At 43.4% G+C, this 21,091-nt stretch overlaps 1 protein-coding gene, 1 long non-coding RNA gene and 1 other non-coding gene across 4 annotated transcripts in view; 1 reads left to right on the top strand and 2 right to left on the bottom strand.

Moving 5' to 3' along the window:
• LOC109026806 (uncharacterized) overlaps positions 1-1,251 on the bottom strand; it is a 31,264-nt gene extending 30,013 nt beyond the window's left edge. Inside the window, exon 1 of the long non-coding RNA XR_002005848.4 lies at positions 729-1,251. This is a non-coding gene — a long non-coding RNA (uncharacterized lncRNA). The remainder of the gene's footprint in view (positions 1-728) is intronic.
• On the top strand, positions 1,152-18,002 carry IL12B (interleukin 12B). 2 transcript variants are annotated; one of them, XM_055386264.2, is made up of 8 exons: positions 1,152-1,307; positions 6,007-6,094; positions 9,430-9,705; positions 10,250-10,367; positions 12,260-12,474; positions 13,888-14,045; positions 15,965-16,096; positions 16,681-18,001. In XM_055386264.2, exons 2-7 carry the CDS (start codon positions 6,007-6,009, stop codon positions 16,094-16,096), a joined length of 987 nt encoding a protein of 328 aa, XP_055242239.2. In that variant the 5' UTR covers positions 1,152-1,307; the 3' UTR covers positions 16,681-18,001. The 2 variants fall into 2 exon arrangements, with proteins under 2 accessions (XP_055242239.2, XP_004042969.4); XM_004042921.5 differs by lacking the exon at positions 1,152-1,307 and adding an exon at positions 1,497-2,340 and having other exon boundaries at positions 16,681-18,002.
• LOC115934863 (U4atac minor spliceosomal RNA) lies at positions 14,614-14,739 on the bottom strand. Its single transcript, XR_004070602.1, has one exon. It is a non-coding gene; the product is annotated as a U4atac minor spliceosomal RNA (small nuclear RNA).
• Positions 18,003-21,091: the final 3,089 nt, after the last annotated feature.

Here is a 21,091-nt window from a genome sequence, read left to right as displayed (position 1 = left end):
AGGATAAAAAAATAAATAAGTGCAAGGAGCCATTCATTAAACGTTTAGCCAGGATGCTGCTTTAACTGCATCCCATCATATCTCATTAATCTTCACACCAGTCCTGAGATCGGGTACTACTGTTAACCCGATTTTACAGATGTGAGGAACTGAGGCTTAACGAAGGTAAGTAACTTGCAGGTGCGGGTATCCAGCTCTCTAACTCCAGAGCCCATGCTCTTAAAACCCTATTACTTGTCCCTGGTGGAGGTGAACACTGGGGGCCCTTTCATATAGGACTAGCCCTCGGGCTGCAATCTGAGCGGAAAAGGGAGGATGAGGGCATACTTCGAAGCTTCTTTTGCATAACTGGCGCTGGATTTTTACTGAGACTTTACGTTACAGGTTTTTTTTTTAATTTTCAAGGTGCTTTTATGAACACATGAATAAAATATTTGTGTCATTTTGACCCTTACTTGTCTTATTTTATGCATGTATTTATTTATGGGGGGGCACAAGGACTCATCTGTAGTGGTGCAGCCACTGTAAATAAATTAGTGAAACTACTTCACGTCAACTTCTGTTCAGTACACTTTAGTGATGGATCGGAGGAAATTAATACATGTTTACAAAAAGCCCCTCCCCCAGTTGTTACATATGCCTCAGAGATACCAGTTGTGAAAAGTGCAGGTGCACTTACACACATACGCACACACACCCCACAAATGGTATCATACGAAAAAACATACCTGCAATCTGCTTTGTCCACTTAATTGTATATCTTGGTTACAGAACTTGTTTCACTGGAAGGCTAAAAGGCAAAGTCTGGGGAGGCCTAGAGGACACAGGGGATGGGAGGAGGCGCTCTGAGCTGGATGTAAGGTCTCCACCCACCGCCAGAGCACAAGGTCGGATAACCAGTGGGCCTGCCGGCTTGGCTGCCTGGGCCCTCCCCTGCCGAGACAAACGGCTGGAGGGAGGAAGTGTGCGGCTGGGAAGCTCCGCTGCTCTGGCCCGGGTTTCCCATTTCCTCCTTCCCGCGCTGAGACGGCGAGGAAAGTTAGCCCGGAAATCTGCGCCCGCCTAAAACCCGGCCTGGTCCCAGCCACCGCCCCAGGAACTTCCCCCGCCGCAGGGGCGGAGGTCGAGAGCAGGGATGGAGAAGTGGACCTGCGCGGGTGGACTCCGGGGCGCGGGTGGACTCCGGGGCGCGGGGGGACTCCGAGGCGCGGGTGGACTGTGGGGCGCGGGTACCGTCTCGCAGCGACCTCTGTCGGCGGCTCTGGGGATGGCCCGCATCTGTCTGCGTGTACCTGGTATACGTGCAGGTACGTGTTCCTGTTCACGTGCAGACTGGGCGGGGGATGGGGGGGGGGGCCACACCGGTGTACACCTTTGCATACCTCTTAGCAACTTGAAATTCCACCACGAGAGATATCTTTATTCCGCTATTCCTGTGCATCTGCACGGAGCCCCTAGGGCCATAGATTTGTGTGCAAATGAAATGAGGATGTAGTCTGGGTGCCCAAGGGGGGGTGCCTTGAGTGTGGTTGTCTGTATGCCTCCCTGAGGGTATTTCACTTTCTGCTCCCATCCGCCCCTATGAGCGAGTACCTATGAGCACAGGATGTGCACATATTTGAGTATTATTAGTGGTACACGCAGTTTTATCATCTCCCCAGGTCTGTGTCTGTATGAAATGTGCATGGGTGTGTGTGTGCACGCGTGTGTTCCCACTCGGGGAATGTGGAGAGAGGTGCATGGAGCCAAGATGGGTGATAAATAGTATGTTTCTGAAATTAAAGGACTAATGTGGAGGAAGGCGCCCCAGATGTACTAAACCCTTTGCCCTTCATCTCATCCTCTCTGACTTGGGAAGAACCAGGATTTTGTTTTTAAGCCCTTGGGCATACACTTGTTCCATCCCGACATGAACTCAGCCTCCCGTCCGACCGCCCCTTGGCCTTCCTTCTTCCTCGATCTGTGGAACCCAGGGAATCTGCCTAGTGCTGTCTCCAAGCACCTTGGCCATGATGTAAACCCAAAGAAATTAGCATCTGCATCTCCTTCCTTTTTCCCCACCCAAAAGTCATTTCCTCTTAGTTCATTACCTGGGATTTTGATGTCTGTGTTCCCTCCTCGTTATTGATACACACACAGAGAGAGACAAACAAAAAAGGAACTTCTTGAAATTCCCCCAGAAGGTTTTGAGAGTTGTTTTCAATGTTGCAACAAGTCAGTTTCTAGTTTAAGTTTCCATCAGAAAGGAGTAGAGTATATAAGTTCCAGTAGCAGCAACAGCAGCAGAAGAAACAACATCTGTTTCAGGGCCATTGGACTCTCCATCCTGCCCAGAGCAAGGTAAGCACTTCCCAAGCCCCTGCCTCCCTCCCCTCCCTGTGGGCCTGCAGCTGTCCAGGTGTAGAAACCGTTAGTGTGCTACCCCAGCAGCTGGCAGGAGGGAGTTGGTGGATTCCTGGAAGCATCCCTGGTGAGTCACCTGCTGGAACATTAGTGAAAACTTAGTGCTTTAGGGACTGATGTACAGTGTCCATTTTAAAAGCCACCTAATAATAACTGTATAGCAAGATCTGTGTGTATGCATAGTTTATGGAAATGTTTGTTTTATCTTATTTTGAAGTGGTGTGTATTGATGTGTAAAAGTATATTCCTAAATGTTAATGCCCATCAGTTAAAGGATTGTATAGAGCTAAAGTGAGTGGTGCCTGCCTTACTATTGAAATTTTTAAAAAGCCTTTCGTGCATTCCTTAAAGTAATTGAATTCATAATTATTATAATGTTACAAATCAGACTTGCTCCCATATTTGTGATGGTCTTGGTCGTCAGTTGTGATATCAACCAAAATGATAGCTGGGATCCCCATTCTTGTGGATTAACTAACTTTGGCCCCAGTTAAAAAATGAAAAGCTATTATTGCTTCCTAAAGAGTTTTTAAATCTGTGAGAAGGGGGAAAAAAGGTTAACCTTTACTGTACTGGTATCTGATTTCTTGCCCAGGTAAAATTGTGTGCAACAACAATGTCATTTTAACAAAGGGATTACTAAACCCCAGGTGATGACCCACTTTTTCAAACAAGGAATTGGAAGATACTAGATGGAATGTGGGTAACCTCTTAGAGTTTAGTTTACTGGAATCTGAAACTGTATGATTTCCATACATTCCTTCATTCTACTAACAAGTCATGGAATCCCTCTGTGCTGGACTCTGGGGGTAAAGTGCAAAACAAGATAGACATGATCCATGGCATAAGAGAGTTCACTCAGTGTGGCAGAGAAGACAAACAGTAAAGAAGAGACTGTATTGTTGCCATTGTAGTAAATGCTGTGGAAGGACGGGAGCAAATAGTGGGTCCTGACTTCATCTAGGCACCATGACACTTCACATGAATTATGTCACTAACTCCTTACCACAGTAGCATGCCCATTTTATAGATCAGGAGTGTGGGGCTTAAAGGGGCCAAGTGACTCACCCAGAGTCACACAGTTCTAGAAGTCTGCCTGGCCCTCAAACTAGGGATCTTTGCATGTGCCACCCATGCCATCTGTGACTATATCTTTTTATTCTTTAATAATAACTCCCTTTTCTAATTAAAGGTAACAAAACTTAAAAAAAGAGATGCCCACCCAAGCATCATTGGCATGCTGATGTTGGCACCAGTGTTGGGAAGCCCTTAGCATACCCCAGGAAGTAGGAGTGTGTAACGTGGGGTCCCTTTGTCCTTCATGCAAGGGTTTCAAGAGTTTAGAAAACCTATGAAATTGCACACACAAAAATTTGTTTTAATTATCAAGACTCTCAGACTTACCATGCTGAGAAATGTGTGCTGAGGGATAGCGCTCCCTAGTATCAGCTGATGGGCCAGAGAGCCAAAGGAGGAGACCCACCACCATCACCTCTCCTGGACAGTGCTCTGTGGTTTCAAATGTAGGTGATACTAAAATGGGAGTTGTTTCTTAGAACCATGGCCGGGGTTCCCTTGACCCTGAAGTGCAGTTCACCTGAGATTGTCAAATGCATCTGAGGCATGCAGAGGAAGTGCTGGGCACACAGCTAGTGGGAATACCTCAGCGTAAATGGCCAGGAGATGCCAGGAATCTCCACTATTTCCCTTCCAGTGTGCCAGCCTCTGGGTTTTACAGGCGCATGTAATTGCAGTACCTCTGTGCGCATTTCCCTACTGCCTAGAATGACTTTCTTGACTATCCATGATATATAAAACACAGATACCGAATTGTTCCCTTACCTCTTCCTCTAGGTTCAAGTTAATACGTTATTGGTTGCCTTCTATAATATGTTATCTCATTGCCTTTCCCAACAAGCCTTTGAGATAAGTATTAGGTCCATTTTATAGACAAACAGACCGAGGCTCAGCGAGTAACTTGGCCAACAAGTTGCTCCCACTGCTCAACAGCAAATGAGCGGTGGGACCAAAATTCAAGCCTGTGTCTGTTTAACTTCAAGCCTGTGAATGTACTAACTGGTGCCCTGTGCCAGCTAGTACTTCGCTACAGTCATAACCCAGACTGAAGTGATAGCCATGCCCCTAAAACTCCATGCTGTGGTGACAGCACTGAGCAGTGTCCAAGAAGGCTTGACTTCTAGGCCTGTCTCTGCCACTCACAAACTTTATAAGGGAATAAAGTACATAGCAAGGTCCGCCTAGAGTTAGTAGCAGTTCTGACAAAGCTGTAATTTGTCAATATTCCGTCACCCAACCCAGGAATGCTCATTTTTAAGGTATTTGACTGAAACAGTTGAGCATTGCCCTTCATATAGTTTAAAACAGTGGTTTCAGAACCACTTTCCTCCAGACCATGGGTGCTCTGCAAGGTGAATGGAGTTGGTTCAGAATGTTTCAATAATCATCTCTGCCTCATTCGTAAGTGGCATGTAATTTTTGCAATCGGAAGATTTTCATAAACCCTGGATACTAACTTAGACTGGTTTCTATATCAGATGGTGGCTTATTTAACATAAAATTATGCATTTTACTATTTCATGGTGAATATATCAATATGTTGTGGTCTTTTCCCAATGAACACCTGATTTTCAGGGGTTCTGGACCCTGAACATGGGTTAAACCAGTGGTTCTCAAGGTGTGGTCTCAGCGCCAGCAGCATCTGCTTCCCCTGGAAACTTTCTAGAAATGCATATTCTCAGGCCCTCATGCCTGCTGAATCAGACACTCTGGGGGTGGGACTCAGCCGTCTGTTGTAGCACTGCTTCCAGGTTATCCTGACAGTCACTCAAATTTTAGAACCGCTAGGTTCTCTATATGGGAGAGAGTAGTCTTTGAACTTGGAAAACAAGAGAAGCTAAACCCCTACAGCAAGGGCTGGTGACCAGGTCGTTGCCAGAACTTGAAAGTTCGCCTCTGTATTACCGTTCCTGTCCCTAACCCAAGTCCTTCAGTTCTGGGTGCTCCAGCACACACTGCTTTGTGCTGCAGTGATACAGATGTATGGCTCATCTCCCCAGCTGGCGGGGAGGCATTTAACACACTGACTTAATAAATATTTATTGAGTAAAAGTATTCGCTCCTAGGAAGCGGGATCCAGGTAAGCCCTTTTTTTCTCTCTCAACTGCTTCTAGCCCAGTGCTCTTTATGTAGTAAGCACTAAATAAACAACTGCTAGATGTTGATCCAGAAAGTCACATTCCTTCTCTAAGCTTTAAGTTTCTCATCTTAAAAATAAGAGGATTGTATCAGACGGCTTGCCTTAGGTCTCTTTCAGCTCCAGAGCCCCAAATACCCTATGGTTCTCTATTTGGAGATGTTCTTCCCCACAGACTGCCATAGAACTCCTGTAATTTACTTAGTATTTGCTTGACAGTATGGAGAAGAAAGGGGAGAATCAAGATTTTATTTAAAAAAAAAAGTAGCTAGAATGTGTATATGGTTCACAAAGGTAACAAGAATTATTGACATTCTTTCTTCTCTTTTTCCTTCCTCTTCCTTCTCTTTTCCTCCTTCTTTTCCCCCTGCTTCTCTCCCTTCTTATAGATGTGTCACCAGCAGTTGGTCATCTCTTGGTTTTCCCTGGTTTTTCTGGCATCTCCCCTCGTGGCCATATGGGAACTGAAGAAAGATGGTAACCAGCCTCTCATTATTCTCTGTGGAGGCCCCGCTTCTAAGCCAGGACTCTTGGGCAGCCACTGGTGGGAAATCAAACTGAAATGGGCAACCATGCACTGGGTCCTCTAGAGAAAGCCATCACTCTGGGAAAATGCAATGCCATATCTCTCTTTTCTACTTTGATGGTATCTATATTGTTTGGTTTTCACATTGGATGACATTGGTACACTATGGTGGGGAAAGACATATGATATTTTCCAATATTACTAAAAACCAGCTGTTTCACACAATTAAAATTCCAAAGTAGAGGATTTGCAAAGTATAACAACCGTGTTCATTTCTTATTCCACCACATGATACTGCCCCCTCAGTTGGCACTGTGATGACTTACCTCTGACCAAGTACTTTGGAGGAAGCATAGGATTCAGACTCACATTGACTTGGGTTCAAGTCCTAGGTCTGTCAATGACTGGTTATGTGACTTTGAGCTGGGTCACCTCTAATCCTGAATTTCCTCAACTGTAAACTGGATGTTACAAAGTGGATGCCTACCACATGGGTTATTTAGTGGGTTAACGAATGCAGAATACAACTCGACAGATAGTAAAGTGAAAGTAAATGTCAGCTAGTATTACTATTTTGGTTGTTTAAAATATCTTTCATGATTCAAGAGATACTTTTTATTATCCCAATGATCAGTAAAAATTGTTAGTAGACTAATAGAATAGTTAATGGTAAAATAAGGAGTTCTGCCCATCCTTCTAGTATCTCACACTCAGTAAATGTGCATTCTGACCGTTGGCTGTACCTGAAAGACCCTCAGATTTTTATCACTGAAGCCAACATCATAATGTTGGCGATTACTATCTTTAATTGTATAATAATAATAGTTAATGTTTATTGAGTGCACTGTCTCACTTAATTCTCACAAGAGCCATATGAAGTAGAGACTGTCTGTATCCCATTTTACAGATGTTGGAAACTGAGGCCAGAGAGATTAAGTAACTTGCCCAATGTCACATACCTGGTAAGGGTGGAACAGGGACTTGATCCCAATTCTGTCTTACTTCAAAGCTGGTGCACTTAAATTTGTGAAAACGTTTTTACAAGGACATGAAGTAATTTTTTCCCAGGTCTTTGGAGAGCTGAATAAGAGGAAATTGACATAAATTAAGGATGAAAATATTTCAGCTGATGATCAGAAATAATCTTTTGATATTCTAGAGAGTACCATCTTGAAATGGGTACCTGAAAGAAATTTGGGACCACTCCTCTCTTCTCAAGAATTTTAGGAAGACAGAATCCAGCCACCCCTTCTCCATGAGAATTTGAGAGCTTTAGACACTCTCTTAAGTAAAGGCAAAGGCCTGAACCAGGGGTATATGGCAGATCCCTGCCAACCCTGGGATTGTTAGCGAGCTCAGGAACCTTGGTCCTGGCATATTTGACCCCTTAGTGACTTCTGATTTGGTAAACCACAGAAATTCCAGAAAATCAGTGTGAGAAACTCTCCAAGGTGTGACTTAGGAGGGCAGACGATGCAGTGAGGCTAAGTGCCAGGTTCTTGATGCTCCTCTTCAGCTTTCCTCCTGCAGCTGTTTTCCTGCTGTTGAGCAAACATCTTCTAGGACTTCCGAGCCTCAGTTGGGACAGGAAAGTAACCATGCTGTTCAGGTGTCAGGGGGACAAAAAAAAACAAGAAAAAGCCAAAAGTGCCGCATGGTTTTACATCAGCACAGCTAATCATTTCCCCAGAGTTGGACCCCAAATGCTTTTGACCTCTTATTTTTGTTATCCATTCAGTCCTTATAATCCAATTGATGTAAAGTGAAAACTTTATATTCTACAATGCTTTACATCCAGAGGCCAATAACAAGAACCACCATTTATAAAGCATGTAAGGGCACTGTGTTAAGCTCTTATGTGAATGAGCTTATATAATCCACATATCCACCTTCTAAAGCAAGGGCTAATATTTTTCTCATTTTAAAGATGATGACACTGAGGCTTAGAGTAGTTGAATGTCTTGCCAAAGGCCACAAGACTGGAGCAAGGGCTAGAGCTGCTTCTAAATCCAGGCCTCTGCCACTCCAAAATCCAGGCTCTCAACCACTGTGACTCATAAACTTGAGCAGGCATCAGCACCATCTGGAGAGCTTAAGAACCATATGACTAAATCCATCCCAAGGTTTCTGATTCAGCGGCTGAGAATTTGCATTTCTGATCTATTCCAAGGTGATGCTGCTGATGGTGTTTCATCGATCATGCTTTGGGAACTACTACATTAAACAATTCTATTCAATTAATAATTTATGCATGGATTAAAAAAATGAATGAAGCTTTGCTATGACACACTCTGAAATACTATACTAAGCCATTCCTCAAAGGCCAGTTTAGACACTAGCATTAGGCATCGCTTGCAAAGCCCAGGAGACAAAAGGTCTGAGCTGTAGCCCTTGTACTTCTGACTTGCTGTGACCATGCTTAGATCGTTGGCCTCAGTATGCTTCTTCATTAAATGGGAAGACTAAGATCTACTGGACTGCTTCATAAGAGTGTAAGATAGCTAGAAATAATAATAATAATAATGCAGAGAGAATGAAAATCTCCACTGGTGATTTAAAACAGAGGGAACTAAATCCTTAAATATCCATGGAAAATTGTTAAGAGAGTTTCTCTGTACAGTTGGCTGACTCCTCAGTCTATAAGTAACAATAACTAACACCGAATTTACTGTGTGGCAGACACTGTGCTAAGTACTTTACGTGCTTTTTTTTTCATTTAATCCTCAGTCAAATGTATGGCAGATACTGTTATTATTATCATTTTACAGATGAGGAAACTGAGGCTCATGATAATGAAATACCTTGTTCCAAATCCCCCAGCTGGTTAGTGGAGACAGGATGACAGTCTTGGTTCGTTGTTCTCGACACTCTGAGCTTTTAACCACTATGTTACTCTGCTGAATATTGTGCCCTGCCGTATTCTCTATGAAACTGAAATTGTGCTGGAAGTTTCTCTCCCCCAGACCTTTGGCAAAGAGTCTTGTGCTGTTTGCAGTTTTTGGTATATTAAGGTGTTTCCAATCTGCTAAATAATCACAGGTTACTATTAAAGGCAGCCTTCCAGTCAATGAGTCGATGGCAGCTATAAAACTCTTTGTTTCTCTTTTCCATGACCTTGAGCCCAAGCAGGGACTAGTGCCTTAAGATCATCTCAGCAAGCATTTGCCAAATACTTTTGGTAAACAAGGTTGTGTTTAGGCAATGGGGATGCCCAAAGGGTTAATAAAACACAGTCCCAGAGTTCCTGGAGCTTACAGCCTGGTTCTTCACTTCCTGTGCATTCCAGTTTATGTCGTAGAATTGGATTGGTATCCGGATGCCCCTGGAGAAATGGTGGTCCTCACCTGTGACACCCCTGAAGAAGATGGTATCACCTGGACCTTGGACCAGAGCAGTGAGGTCTCAGGCTCTGGCAAAACCCTGACCATCCAAGTCAAAGAGTTTGGAGATGCTGGCCAGTACACCTGTCACAAAGGAGGCGAGGTTCTAAGCCATTCGCTCCTGCTGCTTCACAAAAAGGAAGATGGAATTTGGTCCACTGATATTTTAAAGGACCAGAAAGGTAATTCTATACCCTTGGATAGTATCAATTTTCTCTTTCGCTCATAAGAGTTAAAAACAACAACAACAACAAATTGAAAAGCCAAGTCATGGTAAGTGTAGTTAATGAATTAACATCAAGTCTCTTATTGATGTTAATTGATGTTAACCTCCATTTTCCTTTGCTTTCCTGGACCCTTTGGGTTATCAACCATCAAAATCTCATATTAAGGGAGTTTCATGGTCAGTCTGAATGCTTAGCCTGATGTTTTCTTTAAATAATGGTGATATTATTTAATGGCTAATGGAAATTAACCGACAGTGTATCACTGCACTGGGGTGATAGCCTTCAAAAAATGAATGCCTCTGCCGGGCATGTTAGGTTTGTAGTGTACTCTGCAGAATCAACACCCCACTGGGATACTCCCAATCCTTATGGAGCTACCCAAGAGGGAACACATGGAAGAACTTCACCCTGTACCATCTGGTGATCTGTGATTCATCACAATCAAAACCTTTCTGCAAAAAACTCCTAAATATTGAATTTTTGTTTTTTTCAAATCCAGAACCCAAAAATAAGACCTTTCTAAGATGCGAGGCCAAGAATTATTCTGGACGTTTCACCTGCTGGTGGCTGACGACAATCAGTACTGATTTGACATTCAGTGTCAAAAGCAGCAGAGGGTGAGTGAAACTGCTCTGGTTTCTCAGCATTTTGCTAGAACTATTTCATTAAGAAATTAAGGGCAACCTCTCAGTGACCTATCAGTTAATGATAATGGGAAAAGCAAAGTCAAACCCATGTTTTTTCAACCGCCCTTCCTTGTCTACATTGAAGAAAGAACATGGAGATTTTAGCCGATTGCTTGAATAAATATATGTGTTGGGGCAGGATATTATTGGGAACTGAGAATAGTCTCTGCTGTGTTTGAACCCAGTCATCCAAATTGCCTGGCCATGCTTCCTGAAGCCTCATAGCACCAAAGAAAGGGATAAAAGGAGAATTCAAAGCTACAAATGACTTGCTGAAATTGCACCTTGAGTCAAAAATAAAAACAAGAGCTCCAGGGCGTAGATCTTAGGGGCCCTGAAGCAGACTCCAAAACTCGATGAGGCCTCCCGAAATTTTCCCAGGGCCACCTCAACTCCTTTTACTTCTGCTGACACCACTAATCTGAAGTTCGCTGTTGGTCCAATGCACTTGGACTTTCCGTAAGAAAGCAACTTCCATAAATACAAGACCTATGTGTTAACCCCCATGTGGCTTACTTTAATCATCACCTAAGCAAACCCCAGGTGATCATCCTGACTTTACCATTATTTCACTGAGTAAATTAAGCATTGGGGTCTCACTTTTTCATCTTTAAAAGGAAAATGCTTAGTAAAGGAATGTTTCTCCAAGTGCATAAAGACATAATCAGCAGAGGAATGGTTAAATAAAACATGGTACACTATACTCTTGCTTAATGTGCAGTCATTGAAGTGGATAACCCAACCCATATGTTTTGTCATGGAGAGCTCCCCATAATATGTTCAGAGGGGAAAAGGATGGTTACATAATCATATGTATACAATTTGATCCTAGTTCATAAAAATAAAATCTATATGTATAAGTAAAATATATATAGTGGATATATATAATGTAGAGATGTATATAACATGGATTATATATATAATGTGTGTATACATATATGTGTGTGTGTGTATATATATGTGTATATCTATATAAAATGTGTATACAATTATCTTGAATATTCATTGAAAAAGTTCTGGCCAGGCACAGTGGCTCACACCTGAAAGAAATCCTAACTCTTTGGGAGGCTGAGACAGAATGATTGGTTGAGGCCAGGAGTTCAAGACCAGCCTAGGCAACACAGTGAGACCCCATCTCAGAAAATATTAAAAATAAAAAAATTAGGTGGGTGTGGTGGCACACACCTGTAGTCCCAGCTACTTGGGAGGTAGAGGGAGGGGATCACTTGAGCCTAGGAGTTTGAGGCTACAGTGGGGTCTGATTCCACCACTGCACTCCAGCCTGGGTGGCAGAGCAAAACCCTGTCTCTTAAAAAAAAAAAAAAAAAAAAAAAAGAGAGAGAGAGAAAGAAAAAGAAAAAGGAAGGTCTGGAAGGATACAACAAGCTATTACTAGTACTTATACCTGTGGAGAGCAGTTAAGGATGAAGGAGACATACACTTCTTTCCTTTATATGGATTTTTATCATCTTTACTTTTATAATTAGTGTGTACTGATTTGTGTATTGATTTTATAATTAAAATGGGAAAAAATGAATTTAAGTTTTTAACAAGGGGGTTTAATAATCAGAGATTCTAGATCTAAAACAAACAAACAAACAAAAACTTCCATATTCATTTAGTCCAGAGACATGTAAGTGCTCTTGAATTTAAGCTTTTTCTCCTGGGGAGGGCAGTTTCTTACCCTCTGGGTAGAAATCAGCCCAGTTGGAGAAACTGTGTCCTCAGACAACAGTTGAGGCCTTACCTGCCTTACTGGCTACAATCACTAGGAACTCTCTCCCCAATGTGTAACACAGGCTAATTTCTGTCTTTGACTTCAGCTCTTCTGACCCCCAAGGGGTGATGTGTGGAGCTGCTACACTCTCTGCAGAGAGGGTCAGAGGGGACAACAAGGAGTATGAGTACTCAGTGGAGTGCCAGGAGGACAGTGCCTGCCCAGCTGCTGAGGAGAGTCTGCCCATTGAGGTCATGGTGGATGCCGTTCACAAGCTCAAGTATGAAAACTACACCAGCAGCTTCTTCATCAGGGACATCAGTGAGTTTTGGATGATTATATGTGCTCCATAAGGAAAGATACTATTTGTCACATGTTCACAATGCCCCATGCACTGTGGGGTAGGTGGTTGACAAGCATCATCTCTTTTATTCTGCATCCAAAAACAAAATACGATGTAGATACTGTTATCTGCATTTTAAGGAAGAGGAAATTGAGTCTTAGAAAAGTTAAGCAACTTGCCCCAGACCTCAGATCTTACAGCTAGCAGTTCAAATCCAGATCCACTCCACTAGAGCTGCTCTTTGCTGCACTTTGATTCAGCTGCCAGATAGTTTCCATGATGAATCCCAGAGCCTAATCAAGCATAATATTAATATTCAGAACCAGGGCTTCCTTACTAATGGCAATTATTCCCAACCAATCTTTCCTTAGCATTTGAAAAAGGACTTCTTTCTTAGAATATAAACCCTTCCAAAATGGACATCTATTTTTTTTAATTGGCAGATAGGGATTTCACCATAAGTCATTTCCTTTACTATTTATTCATTGACCAGGCAGCATGATAAAGTGTAATAGAACCAGAGAACTTGCTTCAAAACTTATGGAGGGTTTGTACTTGGTGGGTGGGGTCTAGTTCACATAGGGTGGCCAAGGAAGGCCTCTCTGAGGAGGTGACATTTAGCTGACACCAAAAGGAAAGATGTCAGTTGTGTTAAGAGCAGAGGGAAGCATATTTGCGAAGCACCTGCTAGGAGCCGTGATCTTTGTGTGGAGCAGTGCCAGGCCTACAGAGCCCAACCACACACCCTAGCATGTCTCCCCCTCCTCTTATCTAGAAGACCTAATTGAGGAAGGAGTCTTTGTGAAACTCACTGCTGTATCCTTCATGCACAGTCCAGTGGCTGGAACATAATGGGTGCTCAGTATTTATGGAATAAACAAGCAAATTGAGCATAGAGACAATTGACTATAACTGCTCCAAGACATGTCCGCACCAAAAGCTATGAAAAGACAAAAGAAAGGGCAGTAAATAGAAAATCTATCATCTCATCCCCAGGGAGAGGCTCAGCTTAGTTCCATGTTCAGTGCAAAGTGAGGGATTAGCACAGACGGGGTGGTCCTTCAATGCATGGCCCATAACCATTAAAGCAGAGGTCTTCTCACCGTGCGGTCCCATCTGATTGTTCAGTGATGAGGATTCTGAGCATCTCTCAGATCCTGCAATAAATGTGGATCTGAGATGTGGCCATTGATAACGACTGCCTTCCCGAGGCACCAGCGTGAGCACCTGCGGCAGAGGTGCCTCACATTTGCCAGCCAGGTGCTCACAGAAGTTAAGTAACTATCCAGTGGACTCACAGCTGATCAAAGGTGCAAGTGAGATCGTAAGCCAAAACCACTGAACTCCAAAGCCTTCTTAGGAGAATAAAGCATGTTTATCCTCTTCCACAGTCAAACCTGACCCACCCAAGAACTTGCAGCTGAAGCCATTAAAGAATTCTCGGCAGGTGGAGGTCAGCTGGGAGTACCCTGACACCTGGAGTACTCCACATTCCTACTTCTCCCTGACATTCTGCATTCAGGTCCAGGGCAAGAGCAAGAGAGAAAAGGTAAGAAGTGATTCAGGTGCAGTAGATTCCTTGGTCGGTTTTACGGAGGCCCACCATAAAGTGAGAAGATGAATGATGATAATAACAACTACATCCATGTATCACTTAACAACAGGGATACATTCTGAGAAATTCATCTTTAGGCACTTATATCATTGTGCAAACATATATGGTGTACCCACACAAACCTAGATGGTATAGCCTACTTCGCATCTAGGCTTTATGGTATAGCCTATTGCTCCTAGGCTGCAAACCTGTACAGCATGTTCCTGTACTGAATACTGTAGGCAATTACAACACAATGGTTTGTATATCTAAACAGAAAAGATATAGCAAAAATACAATATTATAACAATATAGGACCACTGGTCATATATGTGATCCTTCTTTGACTGAAATGTTATTGTGTGATGCGTAATTACTTTTCTTAGCACTTTTCTATGTGTCTAGAGCTGTGCCAAGGGTTTTCCATGTTTATTTCACTTAATCTACAAAATTAACGCAACAAAGGTAGCTGATGTTATTCTTGTTTTTTTACCCCCTTTTTTGTGGAAAAGAGGCTTTCCTTTTTTCCAGAAACTGTGGCAAGGTAAAGTAAAGCTGTAGCTGATGCAGGAATTTTGTGTAGGTGTTAGCAGCACTGCCCTCACTACGTGCTCATTGGACAGTAGCCCAACCCCAAGAAAAGGATGGTTGGTAGCCAGTAGTATTATCGTCATTTCACAAGTGATTGAAGACTCAGAGAGGTTAAGTGACTTTCCCAAGGTCACCCAGCTAGGAAATGACATAACCAGGACACAAACTCAATCTGCCAGACAGAAAGGCCATGCACCTAACCACTCCACTACCTCTGATGTTGGTCATTGATCTTGGCACTCAGAATTAGTCCTGATAGAGGAGACCTGGGCTCCAGAAGCCTAAAATTGTTGTTTCAACTGAGTGCATGTAATGAATGATAGAACAGGCAAGAGCTATCGCCCCCAAAATGGATAGCTCCTGGCTGTTTCAGATATTATAAAATTATTTTACTAAACAGAATGTCTACACTTATAGAGGCTAAGATATTGGCTTCCCAGCTTCCTCGCCTTACAGCAGAATTCCTTTGCCTGTTGCAAGGTTCCAGAGGCCCTTTTGTACAGCCCCAGACTCCTTTCACCCCACTTTTAAAATCACTGGACAAAGCCCTAATTCAGCATAGCATTTAGCATGTGGTAGAAATTCAGTGAGCTAGTTACTCTCTGGGAAAATAATTAGGTAGGGAAGCTATCCTGGAATAGATATTTACCTAAATATTATTTTACATCTTGGCAAGTACTTTCCCTATTTAAGATCTGTATGATTAATAGGTGATATTGAGTGCTTCCTATGTGCTAAAGACTTGCTAAGAGTTTGACGTGATTTTTACCTTGAACTATAATTCTATGAAGTAGGCATTATTGTTATCCCTATTTATAAGTGAGGAAACAGACACAGAGAACCTAAGACATTTTCCTGAAGTTACACAGCTATTAAGTAGCAGTGCCAGAATTTGAAGGCAAGCTTTCTGATGAAATGATCAGGATATGGTATTTCTCAATATCTCAGGGATGGCTAGAGCAAATCTGTCTCTCTCTCACCATCAGCTCAGGACTGGGTGAGTGGCCATGGGGTCTTGAGGCAAGGCAATTGTGCTAGAAAGATGAAAGCTGGGCCAAACGATTTCTCCCTCAAGGGCTTACAAAGTACAAAAGCTGCACCTACATGTGGAATGTCTGCCAGTAGGTGGTGCAAGTTCTATGCACGCCCCTGTGAATTGCAAGCACAGTGCCCTAAGACCAAGATGGGCTTGTTTTGGGAGAGTATGAATTGCAGAAACAGGCTCGGCTTACCCTGTGACTATGTTGCCAAGGGGCCTTCACAGCTTTCCTTCTCTTTTGCAGAAAGATAGAGTCTTCACGGACAAGACCTCAGCCACAGTCATCTGCCGCAAAAATGCCAGCATTAGCGTGCGGGCCCAGGACCGCTACTATAGCTCATCTTGGAGCGAATGGGCATCTGTGCCCTGCAGTTAGGTGAGCAGGCCCTCAAAGGCCAGCCCAGGCCTGCACTCTCAGTGCACCTGGATGCAGGGATATGATTGGGGGCTGTGTTGGAGAGGAAAGGGGGATGGAGTGGCCAGCACCCAGTTGCCAGAATCAGAAACATACATTTATTCACTAACAGATATTTATTTGGTGCCTTTGTTATGTAGGACACTGTGCTGGCCACAGGGATATTGCAGGAAAGAAAACAGACCGGGGTTCTGGCCTCCTAAAGAGAAAGGCAAAGAAAAGAGAGAGGTAGCCAGGAGGCAGAGCATGGAGGACTTGCAAGCTTGCAGGACTCAGAACCTTGTTCTGGGGGCCCCGGGCCCTGAAACCCACTGAAGGGTTTTCAGCAAGGAAGTAACACAATCAGATATTATTTTAAGAAAACTCTCAAGAAAGCCTCTGGCAAGCATGGTACCAGCCAAATTCCAGGCCACATAAGGAAGGCCTGGGCCTTCTGGCATGAAATCCCCAAAACCCAGTTGCCCAGGATCATATGTTGTGAGAAATAAGAAGAGACATTGCTGTTACAATGTCACCCCACATCAGCTTTTGGCATTCTCTTCCAGGTTCTGATCCAGGATGAAAATTTGGAGGAAAAGTGGAAGATATTAAGCAAAATGTTTAAAGACACAACGGAATAGACCCAAAAAGATAATTTCTATCTGATTTGCTTTAAAACTTTTTTTTAGGATCACAATGATACCTTTGCTGTATTTGTGTAGTTAGATGCTAAATGCTCATTGAAACAATCAGCTAATTTATGTATAGATTTTCCAGCTCTCAAGTTGCCATGGGCCTTCATGCTATTTAAATATTTAAGTAATTTATGTATTTATTAGTGTATTACTGTTATTTAACGTTTGTCTGCCAGGATGTATTGAATGTTTCATACTCTCATGACCCGATCCATCAGGATCAGTCCCTATTATGCAAAATGTGAATTTAATTTTATTTATACTGACAACTTTTCAAGCAAGGCTGCAAGTACATCAGTTTTATGACAATCAGGAAGAATGCAGTGTTCTGATGCCAGTGCCATCATATACTTGTGATGGATGGGAACACAAGACATACTTACATGGAAACCTGACAATGCAAACCTGTTGAGAAGATCCAGGAGAACAAGATGCTAGTTCCCATGTCTGTGAAGACTTCCTGGAGATGGTGCTGATAAAGCAATTTAGGGCCACTTGCACTTCTAAGCAAGTTTAATCTTTGGATGCCTGAATTTTAAAAGGGCTGGAAAAAAATGATTGACCAGCCTGGGAAACATAACAAGACCCCGTCTCTACAAAAAAAATTTAAAATTAGCCAGGCGTGGTGGCTCATGCTTGTGGTCCCAGCTGTTCAGGAGGATGAGGCAGGAGGATCTCTTGAGCCCAGGAGGTCAAGGCTATGGTAAGCCGTGATTGTGCCACTGCATACCAGCCTAGGTGACAGAATGAGACCCTGTCTCAAAAAAAAAAAATGATTGAAATTAAAATTCAGCTTTAGCTTCCATGGCAGTCCTCACCCCCACCTCTCTAAAAGACATAGGAGGATGACACAGAAACACCGTAAGTGTCTGGAAGGCTAAAAGATCTTAAGATTCAAGAGAGAGGACAAGTAGTTATGGCTAAGGACATGAAATTGTCAGAATGGCAGGTGGCTTCTTAACAGCCATGTGAGAAGCAGACAGATGCAAAGAAAATCTGGAATCCCTTTCTCATTAGCATGAATGAACCTGATACACAATTATGACCAGAAAGTATGGCTCCATGAAGGTGCTACTTTTAAGTAATGTATGTGCTCTCTGTAAAGTGATTACATTTGTTTCCCGTTTGTTTATTTATTTATTTATTTTTGCATTCTGAGGCTGAACTAATAAAAACTCTTCTTTGTAATCATATTTTGGGCATTCTCAGCTGATTTGAGTACTCTGCTTGCAAGTCTACCAGGGGTGCATTTTTTCCCCTATCATTTAAGAATTGCCCTTTCTTGAAGTGATCCCATTCCAAATTTTGCAGAGTTGCTCTTTCCCCTTATAGTATTTCCAAAGTCAGTGTCTTCCTGAGCTCAGGGGATGTCCCTGTAATCTGACAAGGAAGGATCCTTTGCAAGGGCACTGAACTGCACTGTGCCTTTTTTAGGGGTGGAAGCTCTCACTTATTCCACCCTCTATCCTGGAATCGACTCTACTGGTATCCCAAGAATCATGAAATAAAACTCTAACCTGGTACAGCCATGGACATCTCAGCTCTTAGGTCCAGCTCTAGTATTTATTGAGAGTTTCCCATATATATGGACATGTGCTAGCCCTCGGGGTTGGGAAGTTTCAAAAAGCCTTGCATTTTGTCTCCCAAACAGTGCCCACCCCTAACACTGCTTATAAGACAGGATGAAAAGTTAACTTCACTATCATCACACGCTAAAATGTTCAGGATATATGGTATCCTGGGGTGAGAATGAAAAAGAAGGATCTGTGTAACCCAGCACCATCCAGGAAGACTCATCAGAGAAGAGAGGGTGCCAACTTTGGGCTAAAGAATGGGCAGGGCCTGCAAATTCCCCTTGGTGCTTCCCATGGAAGGAGGAGATGGTGGGATCAGAGGGAATGCAGTCCAATTTCCTGCTATCCCAAAAATCCAAGTGTGCACATTCAGGTTTCCTTGCAATGGCAGGGTAATTATAATAGGGGTGTTTGTTTACATTCCTGATTTTCAGTGTCCCCTGGAGCCCTATGCCACTCTGCTCCTGGCCTGGAGGAATGGTGGGTGGCTTCTGTCATTCTATGCCAACCTTTGGAGCATATGGTCCCGTGTTAAAAGCCCACACTTGACAGCATATGGTTGTTAATAACAAGTGTTTGTCCCCCTACAGGGTCTTTCATCTGCAGTTACCAAAGTACTTAATGGACATTTAATGAACAACACTAACCAGATTTTTAAAAAATAAATAACTAATCACATTTCATAAGCACTGAGAACTGGGACCTTTCCCCAAATTTCTGGCCAGCCTGGGGCAGAGGTGAGATGTTCTGGCTCCCACCATGCCCAGTGCTTTTGCGACATGACCTCTTCGCATTCGATTAATTTCAGTGCATGCAATGCAGAGTTTTTCTTCTTTAAAGATAGTCTCCAGGACTGTCCTTTTTATTGTAAATCTAGCCACTACAAAATGTACTAAATGTCTAAGCCAAAGATCTCAGGACTGGGAATCAGAGGAGCAGACTCTAGTCCCAACTATGGTTATGTAACAGACTTGTGACCTTGAGCAGGGTGTTGGAAACAGCCTGCTGGTTTTCCAATCAATACTCATTCCCAACTGGTTTCTCCCCGATGCCCTCTTCAGCTCTAAATGTTGGTAAGTTTAGCGACCGCTTTTTCAGCCACCTTTGTTGCCCAGCAAAGCCAAAACACTGAGTTCTGGCCAATGAGATATAAGAAAATTCTGCTGGGAGGGTTGCTGAGAAGCTTTGGCTTTTCTGATGAAAGACAGATCCATGGCTAGCATCACCCTTTCCTTCCATCCTCCTCTCTTGAGCAGAAAAAAATCTCGAGAAGCTTCAGAGGACACCTTGTGCCCAGCATGAAAGCCATCATGCAAAAACTCAAGCTAGAGACTTCAGGCTAGGCGCTGTGGCTCATGCCTGTAATCCCAGAACTTTGGGAGGCTGAGGTGGGCAGATCACCTGAGGTCAGGAGTTCAAGACCAGCCTGGTCAACATGGTGAAACCCCGTCTCTACCAAAAAAGTACAAAAATTAGCTGGGCATGGTGGTACACTCCTATAATCCCAGCTACTTGGGAGGCTGAGGCAGGAGAATCGCTTGAACCCAGGAGGCAGAGGTTGCAGTAAGCAGAGATCACACAATTGCACTCCAGCCTGGGCAACAAAGTGAGAGTTTGTCTCAAAAAAAAAAAAAAAGAAAGAAAAAGAAAAAGAAAAGAAAAGAAAAAAGCCAGACTCCAGACCCTCATGGCATCATGGAGCAGCTGAACCAACCACTGTATCTACCTACCCCAGATTTCTTGACGTGTGAGAGAGACAGATCCATATTTGTTTCTTTTTTTTACTGCGGTGAAATAGTCATAACATAAAATGTAGCATTTTAACCATTTTCAGGTGTACAGTTCAGTGGCATTAAATACATTCATATCGTTGTGCAACCATCACTCCACCCATCACCAGAACTATTTAATCAGACCCCCATCTATGAGAGGCTGCTGGCCAAGTCAGAAAAAGGACCCATGCCAGCACAGGAAGAAACCTGGGGTTTGGTGTCAGAAAACCTGGTTCGGCCCTCACAGCTAGCATGGGCCTGGTGAAGACACGGAGCACTCGATTTCCAGAGACATCAGGTGGGGCTTTGGTGATACCCTGCTTCGCTGACCTCTGTGAGGTGTAAAACAAGTGAGGACATAAACCTGCAGGCCCCCTTCTGAAATCTTCAAGTGTCATACCCTTAGGAGTCCATCTCCCCACTCCCATGTTCAAGAAGAAAGTGAGAAAACTAAGCACCAAAGGCAGCCCTAGAAGCTGCCTCGCTAGGTCCCTAACAACCCTGTGCAGGAGGAATTCTCATCCCATTATTACAGATAAGGAAACTGTGGCCAAGGTCCCTGTTCCAAGGGCAGCCTGAGCATCAGCAGGACTCACCTGAAGGCGGGGAGAGATTGGGGGATCCCACAGGAAAGCACCTCTACTGTCCTTTCATTCAGTATTTTTGGAGTCCCTGGTACCGTCTCTGTCCTTGGCACCATCGTCAACTTTTTGGATACAGGGGTGAGTGAGCCCCTGCCTTCCCATGGTTTCTCATCTCCAGAGGACCAAATGCTTGGAATTCTAAGCACTGGAGGCCACTTCCTAAGGATCAAGGGCACTACTGCATGAAATAAATAATTGGTTTAATGTGATGGTCACCGTGCCTGGCTCACAGGAAGCACTCGGTGAATGGCAGCTATGTCCACTGACTAGCTGTGATCTTGAACAAGTTATT

This window comes from Gorilla gorilla, chromosome 4, assembly GCF_029281585.2.
Source record: "Gorilla gorilla gorilla isolate KB3781 chromosome 4, NHGRI_mGorGor1-v2.1_pri, whole genome shotgun sequence".
Lineage (NCBI taxonomy): Eukaryota > Metazoa > Chordata > Mammalia > Primates > Hominidae > Gorilla > Gorilla gorilla.
The sequence above is the reverse complement of the archived record's forward strand: the minus strand, read 5'-3'. Positions and strand labels throughout refer to the sequence as shown.

What these genes read in the sequence shown, in the direction of transcription:
- IL12B (XM_004042921.5), top strand. Translation starts at nt 6,007, where the DNA reads ATGTGTCACCAGCAGTTGGTCATCTCTTGGTTTTCCCTGGTTTTTCTG. An exon ending in ATGGGAACTGAAGAAAGATG is followed by an intron (nt 6,095 to 9,429) that starts GTAACCAGCCTC and finishes TGTGCATTCCAG; the next exon opens with TTTATGTCGTAGAATTGGAT. An exon ending in AGTGTCAAAAGCAGCAGAGG is followed by an intron (nt 10,368 to 12,259) that starts GTGAGTGAAACT and finishes CTTTGACTTCAG; the next exon opens with CTCTTCTGACCCCCAAGGGG.